Here is an 11,605-nt window from a genome sequence, read left to right as displayed (position 1 = left end):
GGGATGGGATGGGATGGGATGGGATGGGATGGGATGGGATGGGATGGGATGGGATGGGAACCTCTTTGCAGGGCTCTGGTTCAGCCTGAGGGTGCTCGGAATTCCATGTGCTTGGAAAAACCTCCTGCAAAGGGCAAAGTGAACCTGCAGGTATAAAATGTAGGAATGGTTTGGGTTGGAAAGGACCTTAAGGATCATCCCATTCCCACCCCCTGGATGGGCAGGGACACCTCCCACTATCCCAGGCTGCTCCCAGCCCCAATGTCCAGCCTGGCCTTGGGCACTGCCAGGGATCCAGGGGCAGCCACAGCTGCTCTGGCAATTCCAGCCCAGCCCCTGCCCACCCTCCCAGCCAGCAATTCCCAATCTCCCATCCATCCCTGCCCTCTGCAATTTTAAGAGCAGACAGAAAATAAGGAATCATTTGGGGGGGTTTTATGCAGCAGCAACCTTGGCCCGACCTTGACAAAGATTTGCTTCATTTTCCTAATCCTGAAATATTTCTCTCTGGAATTCAGGCTGGAATTAAGGGTTGATTTCTGGTTTTACTCCCCTTTCCTTCGGAGGGCTGGAGCTGTTGGAGACAGGATCGATGTTCATCCCAGGCCACTGGAAGAGTTTATATCCGTCATAATTACTCTGGAAAGCGATGGGGGGGGGGGGAGGGGGTGATGGGAATGTTGTGTATTCATAGGATTTAAAAGGTTTTAGTGGAAGAAAAATCCCCACGTGAGGGTGAAATCCAAATGTAACCTCAACCCCACCATCCTCATCCTGATGGTTTTCCTGGCCGCTTTCCAGCTCCTGCATTTCTGCCTCCGGAATCCGTGTCCCAAGGGAACAATAAAAAAGCCCAAAACAACAACAACAGAAAAACCCGACCAGACAATCCCCCCCCCCCAAAAAAAACCCAAACCCAACAAAATAAATCAATAAAAGACCCAAAAATCCAACCTCCTCTTCCTCCCAAACTATCCCCGCCACGGCCAAGTGAAAATCCTGCTGTTCATCCCCGGATTCCTCAGAGTCCTGGGAAAAACCGGGAATGTTGTTCCTCTCCTGGAAGGGCTCCATTGTCTCAATCCTTTTCCCCGGCTCAGCTCTTGACTGCTGGGTGACAACGGATTTATTAATAGGGCTGATGTCAGGCTTAGCCATGCCTGGCTTAGTGTGGAGTGATGGGGTTTATTGGGATTGATAAAAATTCCAGGGGATTGGAAGCTGTGAATGACGCCAGCAAGGCCAAGGGGGGGAGTTCATCCCTCGCGGAGCCTCTGGGACAAAACGAGGCAAAGAATCCAGCGGCATCAGGATCCAGCTGATGCCATCAGGTGATGATTCCCTAAAGCCAGGACTGCTGGAGGTGAGGAAAGCTGGAATAACCCTCACGGAAAGGTTTGGTTTGGATGTCTGATATCCTCACGGAATGTGTAGCGTTGTCCACACGTCAGGGCAGGACAAAAACGGGAATTGCTCTGTCTGGATATGGATTTTGAACCAAACCCCCCCCCCCCCACTGCTGGGAGCCTTGGGGAGAGGGATGCTTGGATGGGAATGTCCTGGCTTTAAAACCTCTGTTCCCAATGGAAAAACTGCCAGGGAAAAAGGGATTCTTCGGAAGTGCCGGATAAAATCCCAAGGGAAGCAATCCTAGTGTTCTTCCAAGGAAAAGCGGAACGTAGAGCCACGGACTCAATTAGGGTGGAAAAGTCCTCGAAGATCTTCAAATCCAACAACAAATCCAGCACTGCCAAGGCCATCATTGGATGGTCCCCAGGTGCCACATCCACATGGATCTTAAATCCCGCCAGGAATGGGGCCTCCACCTCTGCCCTGGGCAGCTGGGCCGGGCCTGGAGAGCCTTTTCTGGGAAGATTTTTTCCCAGTATCCAACCTGAGCCTCCCCTGTGACCAAGTGGCCAAGAGCAGGTTGGATGGGGCTTGGAGAAACCTGGGACAGTGGGAGGGGAATGTTCCATGGACCTCCGAGCCCCCCTGGATCGTAAAACTGAGACTAAACCAATTTCTTCTTATCTGATTCAGTTCTCTTATCTGGTTTTTGTCTCTCCCAGGTGGAGTTCAGCCCTGACCAGATCGAAGGTGAGGAAGATTTTTCTCTTCTGGGCTTAGTAAATCCATCCCTGGGAGATTCTGGGATGAGCAGGGCTGGGACATTGGAACAACTTTGGGAAGGCTGAGCTTTAATTCCTGGCTTTTCCTTCGCTCCTCCTCCAAATCCTTCCCTCCTAAAGAAAAGCAGGGAATTCATGTCCCATTTCCAGGAGTTACACCCCCAGAACAGCCCAAATAAAGGGTTTTCTGTAGGAAAAAACACAAATACCAATCTTTTCAAAGGAAAATCCCCCAGCTCTGCTTCAGAGAACTTTTTCCTGCCTTCCATCAGAATTTGATGTGTTCCAGCTCTCCCAAATCCAGCAAATAATGCCAGGCATGGAATTTCTTTATCCTTTCAAAGCCAAACATCAGCATTAATTTCCAAACCCTTTGTCCCAGCCCAAGAAACTGATCCCAAACCCTCCGGCCTGAAGTCCTGGGAACACTGGGACTGCAGCTGTCCCCTTTTTCCTCAAAAATCAGCCTGGCTTTTATGGGATAATTGATGGATGGAATCAAACATCTGGCAGGATTTGGCTTTGGCCTTTAAACCCTTGGGAGAGCCTCTAAAAGCTGGGATTAAGGGAAGGGGTTAATTAGAACAGGGAAAAATCAATCCATCAGAGAGATGTTTAATTGTCACCTCCCTTGGGCTCTCCCTGCTGAGCCGAGGAGGATCCAGGGGTCTCAGGAAGATTGGATGCTTCCCAATTTGTCAGCTGATCCCAAGGCAGCAGGAATTCCACCCTCTGGGTTGGATATTCCTGGTCTATGGCCAGGGGCTGGGGTTCTGGCAGCTGGTTCTGGATTGAGGTGCTGGAGGAGAAACAGAAGCCGCAGCACCCTGAGGGCTTTTAAAACGCCCCAGATTCCTTCTTTTGGCTAAGGAAAAGATTGTGTGGAGCAAAGGATTCCCTGAAAGGATTCCTGGGTCTGTTGGTCCCCAGAATGTCGCTCCGGGAGAAGAACGGACGGTTTGTGGTGCAGCTTTGTGGAACACCCCCATGTCTACGTGTCCTGCTCCTCGGCCACGAGTGAAACCCATCCCTTGTGGCAAAGTCTATTTATAATCCTGGATTTGGGCCTCCTCAGCTCCCAAAATTGCTGGAAAAGGGGGAATAGGAGCTGTTCCAGGTGGGCAGAGAGGCAGTAATTAGGAATCTGAAAATATCCCTTGCTCCTGCCAGAGGGTTCCTGGCCAGAGCGAGGGCAAAGGGCACCGAGGCGGTTTTGGTGCTTGGATGGGAATTGCATGGAGTCAGCAAATGCAAATGAAAAGACTAAAATAGAAGGGAGAAAAAAAACCACCTTTGGAAATCTGAGCTGTCAGGAACTCTGCTGGATGGGGAATGTTCAGGAGACGGTGCTCAGCACTTGGTCCCAGGGAGCAGGAGAGGGGTGATGGATGAGGAGCTCAGGGAGGTGGGAATATTTCCCATTGTTCCTCATCCACCTCGGCTGGGAGAGCCCCAGGAAAGAGGCTGGGAAGGGGTCTCTGCCCCCTTCCACTGCCAGCAAGGAGCCCAGGAAAATCCACGATTGCCCTCTGCTGGAATGAGGGGCCGGAAAGGGATCGGGGCTCTGCCCAGGGACAGGAGGGAAAATCCAGGAGAGAGAGGCAGGGAGAGGAGGAAAGAGGAGAGTGGAAAGAAGAAAACAAGGGAATGTTAATTAGTTCCAAATGAGAAGGTTCAGCGTTGTTTGGAAGTGTTGGATAAAGAAGGAAATAAGGAAAATTGGAGTGGAATGATCAAAATGGGAAGGGAGGGAGAAAGGAGGAGAGGAAAATCCAGCAAAACTCAAAGAAGGAAGGACAGAGGGAAAGAAGCAAAGGAAAAGAAAGGGAAAAAGAGGGAGGTGGAATGAAGAGGAGGAATTGGGGAAGATGAAGAAAACCTGAGGTGCAGAGTGCGTGGCTGAATGGTTGAACGAGTCGGGATTACGGGAAAAGAGGATAATCTCCCAGAGTTTGGAAAAGTAGGAGAGAAATATGGGTGGAAAAGTAACAGCAGGACAAGGGGCAGATCCAGGGATTCGGGGATTTAAAGCCAAAGGGATTTCTGTGATCAGTTGTGGATGGTGCACTGGGAAGTCAAGGATAACACTGAAGCTAAAGGATTAAGGATAAAGTTCAAGGATAAAGGATAAAATTAAAGGATAAAGGATGAAGTTAAAGGATAAAGGATGAAGTTAAAGGTTAAAGGATGAAGTTAAAGGATAACAGTAAAGGATAACAGATTGTTACTGGCTCTTGTTCCCTGGGATGCTCCTCTGACTCTGCAATTCCAGCAGGGAAAGGAGAGCCCGAGGAACTGGAGTGGCTGGGGGAGTCTGTGCTGGATCCTGCACTGACTCCATTAAAATCCCAGGATCATTCCATTTGGAAAAGGTCTTTAAGACCATTGAGCCCAACCCTTACCCCAGCACTGCCAAGTCCAACACCATCCAATGTCCCCACGCACCACATCCCTGTGAAATTAGGGGTGGAAAGGGGAACTTCTCCCGTGGGAATGCTCTTAGCAGGATCCTGCTGCTCCCAGTAGTGAGGGACTCAATTTAGGGAGATGGGAAACCTCTGGAGGGAACGATCCGGCCTGTTCCCAGTTCCTGAGGGAACAGCAAACCCTGTCCTCCAGATCCTGCCCTGGAGGCACCTCTGGAGTGCCGTGCCCAGCTCTGGCTCCTCAGCACAGCAGGGACAGGGAGCTCCTGGAGCGGGGCCGGCGGAGGCTGCGCAGCTGAGGAAGGGCCTGGGGCAGCTCCGTGCCCAGGACAGGCTGAGGGAGCCGGGGCTGCTCAGCCTCGAGAGGAGCCCCAGCTGAGAGGGGCCCTCAGCCCTGGCTGTCCCTGGCTGCAGGGAGGGCTCAGGGCAGGGCCCGGGCTCTGCTCCGGGGCCCGGCAGCGGCACCAGAGCCACGGGCAGGGCCTGAGCGCAGGGAGTTCCACCTGCACAGGAGGCAGAACTGCTGCCCTGGGCAGGGCCCGGCCCTGAGCAGAGACCAGAGGGGCTGTGGGGTCTCCTCACGGGGATATTCCAGAGCTGTCAGGATGTAATCCCGTGCCCTGAGCTCTGGGATGGCCCTGCTGGAGCAGGGAGGTGGCACCACGTGCCCACTGTGGTCCCTTCCAGCCTGACCCGTTCTGGGATTCTGGGATGAGGTTTACCATGCACCTTCACCCTCCCCCACAATAAACTGCTTGTTAGGTGACAATCCCAGTAGTTTTTCCTGGCTCATTTCCAGCTCATAGAGGTGCTCCTGGAGCTCCAGGGGCTGGGTCCGTGCTCTCGAAGTATCCAATGTTTAATCCAAGATCCGGTTTTCCCATGAGCAGAGCTGCTGTTGAATCCTGGGCCTTCCTGAGTGCTCCGGAGGAGCTGGAGAGCTCCCAGGGCCAACCATTTCTCCTGTTTTCCACACTTCCCGATGTTCAGTGAGACGGAAATACCACGGGAGAAGCATTTGACCTCTCCGATTCCATCCCCCAGTGGAACCGGAAAATGCAGGGAAGGAGGAACACAAACATCAGAGATAACAAAGCTCGCCCGAATGTTTCCCAAACCACAAAATGAAAGGGTCAGGCAGAGTTAGCGAGGGAAAGGCTGAGGTTTATCTTCATCTGAGCGCACATGGAACGAATTTCTCCTGACTTTTTTCCCCTTCCAGAATTTAAGGAAGCGTTTTCCCTCTTCGACCGGACCCCCAAGTCGGAGATGAAAATCACCTACGCTCAGTGCGGAGACGTCCTGAGAGCTCTGGGGCAGAACCCGACCCAGGCCGAGGTCATGAAATTGCTCGGCAGACCCAAACCTGAAGGTTGGTGGCCTCCTCCGTGTGTTTTGGGAAAGGACACTCCCAGAATTATTCCTGGAGTAGGTGAGGTCTCCGTCTTCTAATTGAGGAGCAACTCAGGATACGGAGCAGCCTCCGAAATCTCCAGCAGAAAAGGAGGAAAAATTGGTCTGGTAGTGAAGAAAATCATCCTGGATTGAGGGGAATTAATTAATTTCATGGCCCTGGGCATCAATGTGTTTTAAAAGGACGCATTTTTGCCTTTTAAAATTGCTTTTATGGAGGAATTCACGTGTTTTTCCTAAAAACACAGATATTTCCAACACATCCAGAGAAACAAAGGGATAACCTGGATGTAAGGACACAGATGGGTGGGAAGGCCTGTAACGACTGCAGCGACATCCTGCTGCATTCCGTGTTTCCATGCTCTTCTCTCCCTTTTATCCAATATCCCTGACCACATTTCTGCCCTCATTGCGGATATCCCACGGTTAATTCCCACCTCTCCCAGAATCCACCCAAGCTTCCATTTCCATGCTCTTCTCTCCCTTTACCTGGGATTCATCACCACAGCCCTGCCCTCGTGGTGGATATTCCACAGTTAATTCCCAACTCTCCCAGAATCCAACAAACCTTCCATTTCCATGCTCTTCTCTCCCTTTTATCCAGCATTTATCCCCACATTTCCGCCCTCAGAGCGGATATCCAACAGTTGATTCCCAACTCTCCCAGAATCCACCCAAACTTCCATTTCCATGCTCTTCTCTCCCTTTTATCCAGCATTTATCCCCACATTTCCGCCCTCAGAGTGGATATCCAACGGTTGATTCCCAACTCTCCCAGAATCCACCCAAACTTCCACTTCCATGCTTTTCTCTCCCTTTACCTGGGATTCATCACCACAGCCCTGCCCTCGTGGTGGATATTCCACAGTTAATTCCCAACTCTCCCAGAATCCAACAAACCTTCCATTTCCATGCTCTTCTCTCCCTTTTATCCAGCATTTATCCCCACATTTCTGCCCTCACACTGGATATTCCACGGTTAATTCCCACCTCTCCCAGAACCCAACAAACCTTCCATTTCCCTGCTCTTCTCTCCCTTTACCTGGGATTCATCACCACAGCCCTTCCCTCGTGGTGGATGTCCCACGGTTATTCCCAACTCTCCCAGAATCCCCCCAAGCTTCCATTCCCCTGTGTTTTCCAGAGATGAACTCCAAGATGATCGACTTTGAGACCTTCCTGCCCATGCTCCAGCACATCTCCAAGACCAAGGACACCGGAACCTACGAGGATTTCGTGGAAGGGCTCCGGGTGTTCGACAAGGAGGGGAACGGGACAGTCATGGGAGCCGAGCTCCGCCACGTCCTGGCCACGCTGGGTGAGGAAAACCTTCCCTTGGGAATTTCCATCCTTGCCTTTCTCTCTCCCTCCTTCTTTTCCCTTCTTGTTTTATTTCTCCTCTAAATATCTCGTTCCTATCACCATGAAATCATGCCAACATTGCCAATCCCAACTATTCCCTCTGTTTGTCCCTGTTTTTCCTGCACTTCCATGCCTCCCTTCTCCTCTCCCTCCCTCCTTCCTCTCATGTTTGATTTCTCCAGCAAATATTAAATTTCCATCGCCATAAATCATCCCAACATTTCCAATCCCAGCTATTCCCTTGGTTTGTCTCCGTTCTGCTTCACCAAAGCGAAGCCTTACAAGTCAATAGGCACCAACTGTTGAAGTAATAAAATAAAATTTAATTAAATCCAGCACTGATTCATTTCAAAGATCCCAAATTTGACCTTGGAATCTTCCGGAATCTCCAACTCAGAGGGGAACTGAATTTTTGCTGGGAGTTTTTTAGTCAGGACTTGATTAAAACTGACCCAAACCTTCAGAATCTGGCACTTAGACCGAGCTTATCCTTAGGAAAATGAGTTGTGACCATAATACCTGGAGGGTTTCCATATTTTTCCTGTCTTTCTGGATCTTGGATCAAATTTGCTCTCAAATTTGGATCCAGATTTGGATCAAGTTTGGAATTTGGATCAAGTTTGCAACTCCAAAAGGAGTTTTCCCCATGGTTGGCACCCCAAATCCCCCCCAGGAGAAAACCTCCCCCTCTTCTCTCTCACTCCCATTTGTGCTCTTTAGGAGATTCCTAAATTCCAAAATCCAGGATTTTGATGCAGGGATTTTGTTTTCCATGCAGGGGAGAGGCTGACTGAGGAGGAAGTGGATAAATTGATGGCTGGGCAGGAAGATGCCAACGGCTGCATCAACTACGAAGGTGGGTGAGACCCCTGAAGGCTTTCTTGAGATATTCCCAGGAAAGTTTAAATCCATGGAAAATCTGGAGCAACTTTTCCAAATTTTAGCCCAATTCAGAGTCTAGAATTCTTCGGATAAACCCCATCCACAGAGGGTTAATTATGTTTTCCACAGGAAAACTGATCCTTCTTTCCCTCTTTTTCCAGCTTTTGTGAAGCACATCATGGCTAACTGAGCCCAGGTGAGTCTCCTCTGCTTCCTCCTGGACTTCCAAGTCCTCATTCCTTTAGGACTGACTGGAAACTTCCAGGGATAAATATTCTCCACGTGCATTAACAAATCCCTGCTCCCAAACTGCTAAAAAAGCACGGAAATACAATTGAGCTGATGAGAGAGGGGGAAAAAACCAGAAGGAAAAGAGATAAGAAGGAATCAGGAATGATGCGGCACTGGGAGGACGATCAGGGGTTTGCCATAAATCCGGCTGCCACCGTCTCCTGACCATGGATTGGTTTTCCTGGAAAAGGCCGGGCTTTGTCCAACACATCCAAACCACAGCACTGCCGAGGCCGTCTCTGTCTCAGCCTCACAGAGGAGCTGGGCTTTGTTTCCAGCATTTCCTGGGCACGGTTTCTCCCTGGTTTACTGGAAAAGGTGCCCGCCACCCTTATTGGGCATTCCCTGGTTTTTATCCCTACTCAGCACTTGGGGATGGAGTTGGCCAATCCATCTCTTCTGATATCCCGGGAAAAGCTGCTCTCAGATTTGCTCTGGATGCTTTGGTTTTCCTGTGTTTGTTTTTAGTCTTTTCCCTCGGCTCTGGTTTATTTTTAGGCCTGGCTTTGGTTTGGTTTTGGAGCTGACCTGGTTGTGCTGTGGCGACTTTTGTTTCTGGGTTAAGTAGGAGTCACGTCCAGGTTTTTTGGGAATTCTGTTCCGAGATATAACTTAACAAAATACAAACAAGCTAAAAAAAAACCTGGATTTGGTTTGGGGCTTTTTCCCTTTTTTTCCATTTTTTTCCCTATTAGAATCCTTTTTTTTTTCCTTAAGGAAAAACTTTCCTTAAACTTGGACTTTTCCAACTGGTTCCCAGTTTTTGATAGCAAAGATCGGGAGTCTCAGTGTAATCCCAATCCACGATCCTTGCTTGTTGTTCCAGTCCTTATCCCAACCCACTGCCACGGGAAATTCCCATTCCAATGGGAAAAGTCACCTCAACCAATGCCAGCCACTGGAGAGGACAAGTGAGCATGGAAAGGTGGGAAGCTGGGAAGCTGGAACAGGATTGGGAAGTGCAGCTCAGAGGGTCTTTGCTTCCGATGGGTTTGGAAAGGGAACTGGGAGCTCGTGATTCCCAGAAAACCAACATTCCTGGGATTTGCCAATGAGCCTCGACGGTGTCATCCAGCGGTGGCACTTCCACCCCTGCTGCGGGGCTGCTGGAATGTTCAGGGAAAGACAAACGGAATGTCCGCCCTGGAAAGAGCAAAGGTCCTTTGCCACAGGATCTGAATTCTGGGGAAATCCGGAGCTGGGCCCAAAAATGCAGGAGCGGCTCCATCCTGGCCATTCCCATGGGATGGAGGGAAGGCAAAGCAGAATCTTAATATCAGGATAAAATTGTGCCTTTCCTTTTCCCTGATTTCCTGAGGGAATTGGGACTATTTTAGATGGAATTTTCTTACCTGGATTGGCTCCAGGTGTTACGGATTGCTTCCCATGTTTTTGTCCATCACGGGATTGTGGGATTGGGATGATTCCCTGTGTTTTGGCAGCTCTCGTTGCTGAGGGCGATTCCTGGTGGAATTGTTTGTTCCTTCTTTTTTCCTCTAATTCTTGATAGTATCTTTATCTTTCAGGATAAGGGAAGCGCCGGGAATGCCGGATGCCAGCCTTGGATTTCGATGTGCTGGAATTTCTCCTCGTTTTTCAGCCCAGATTCCCATTCCAGAGCTCCAAAATGTACCAAAATCCCTATTTTTTGGATATTTTTGTTTGTTTTGCCTTGTTCCTCCATGGGAAAAGAGTGGATCCTGTGGAGATCCAATGGAAAAAACCTGGAATGTGAGCTATGAATCCCTGGGAATTTCTCTAGGATGCGGGATATAAACAGGAACATGAAACTGAGGGAAAGGGAGGAATTTTTTTCGATTCAATCGATCAAAAAAATGATTGATCCCTTCTTCCATCCCAAACTCCACCTTTTCCCTGTGTTTATGGGATACCAATATAAATCCCAGGCGCGCAAAGAATATCCTTCATCCTTAGGGGAAAACTGTCGAATTCCCAGAAATCAGCAACAAACAAAACCTTGCTGATGCTTTTTTCTCTGCTTTGGAGGATGGAAAACTACGGATTTAAGAGGAAAAATCCCAAATGAATGCAAAATTTGCTAAACTCCATCTTTTCTCCGTGAGGATTCCTTCCCATTCCAATCCGTTCCCTAGGAAACAAGGAAAAGTCTTCCCCAAAGGAAAATTGGAAGTTCTTCTAATAAACACATCTTGGTCCTGGAGTTTTTGCAGTAAAAAATGGGATTTTCCGTGTCTTTGTTTCCTCATTGTTTCTGGGTCCGTGGGAGGGAAGGGGAAAAGGGAAAGAAATCCTGGGAAAAGCCTCAGCAGAGGCCAAGGAAAGTTGAGAAGCGTGGAAAATCCCACGGATTCAGAGAGCTTTGTTTCTGGGGAACAATAATTGAAAAAGAATGGAAAAAAAATCCTCTGGGGCTATGGAAAAATCCTATGGAAAAAGGAGAGGCCAGGAGCTGGTACAGTTTTGTAGGGAATGCCAAAGAACCTGGATACACAGCAGTCCAGGAGCAGGAGGGATTGTTGAAACATGGAAAATCCGAGTTCAATGGAGGAAAGATCAGTGGAACATCGGAATTCTGGGATAAAAACAGATGGGAACAACTGAGCAGGTCAGGTCATTCCCACAGAGGAGGGACAAGAGAACACAAACGGTCAAATTCCATGGATACACAAAGTGTCCCGGAATGTGCCAGGGAATAACCGGAAAGGAAAATCAGCAGGGAGAGCAGATCCGAACAAATAAGGAATTCCTCTCCTTTCCTTTCCTTTCCTTTCCTTTCCTTTCCTTTCCTTTCCTTTCCTTTTCCTTTCCTTTCCTTTTCCTTTCCTTTTCCTTTCCTTTTCCTTTCCTTTTCCTTTCCTTTTCCTTTCCTTTTCCTTTCCTTTTCCTTCCCCAAATTCCCCAAATTCCAAACCCCCTCATATCCAGAGACCTCTCCTTGACAAAGAGATGTGTCCATGAGAGAAGCCAAATTTCCCAAAGATCTTTCCCTCGCAGCAGCAGCCTCTGGCTCTTTGGGAGGCTCCATAAGGAATTTTCCAGGTGATTTCCCACCTGCTGTGGCTCAGCTGCCCAAGGCCCGGCAGGCTCTGGGCTGCTCCCGGCTCCCGGATTCCCGAG

The 11,605-nt window shown here is 49.3% G+C and overlaps 1 protein-coding gene across 1 annotated transcript in view; it reads left to right on the top strand.

Moving 5' to 3' along the window:
• MYL3 (myosin light chain 3) overlaps window positions 1-10,719 on the top strand; it is a 14,722-nt gene extending 4,003 nt beyond the window's left edge. Inside the window, exons 2-7 of the mRNA XM_042022314.1 lie at window positions 2,073-2,100; window positions 5,781-5,930; window positions 7,116-7,289; window positions 8,112-8,189; window positions 8,377-8,411; window positions 10,033-10,719. Of these exons, the coding sequence (XP_041878248.1) occupies window positions 2,073-2,100; window positions 5,781-5,930; window positions 7,116-7,289; window positions 8,112-8,189; window positions 8,377-8,405 (459 nt within the window). The 3' untranslated portion in view covers window positions 8,406-8,411; window positions 10,033-10,719. The remainder of the gene's footprint in view (window positions 1-2,072; window positions 2,101-5,780; window positions 5,931-7,115; window positions 7,290-8,111; window positions 8,190-8,376; window positions 8,412-10,032) is intronic.
• The last annotated feature ends 886 nt before the right edge of the window (window positions 10,720-11,605 follow it).

The sequence above is a fragment of the Corvus kubaryi genome, unplaced genomic scaffold (genome assembly GCF_017639235.1).
Source record: "Corvus kubaryi isolate FWS band 111438036 unplaced genomic scaffold, C.kubaryi_AGA036_p1.0 37193, whole genome shotgun sequence".
NCBI classification, from domain to species: Eukaryota; Metazoa; Chordata; class Aves; order Passeriformes; family Corvidae; genus Corvus; species Corvus kubaryi.
The sequence above is the reverse complement of the archived record's forward strand: the minus strand, read 5'-3'. Positions and strand labels throughout refer to the sequence as shown.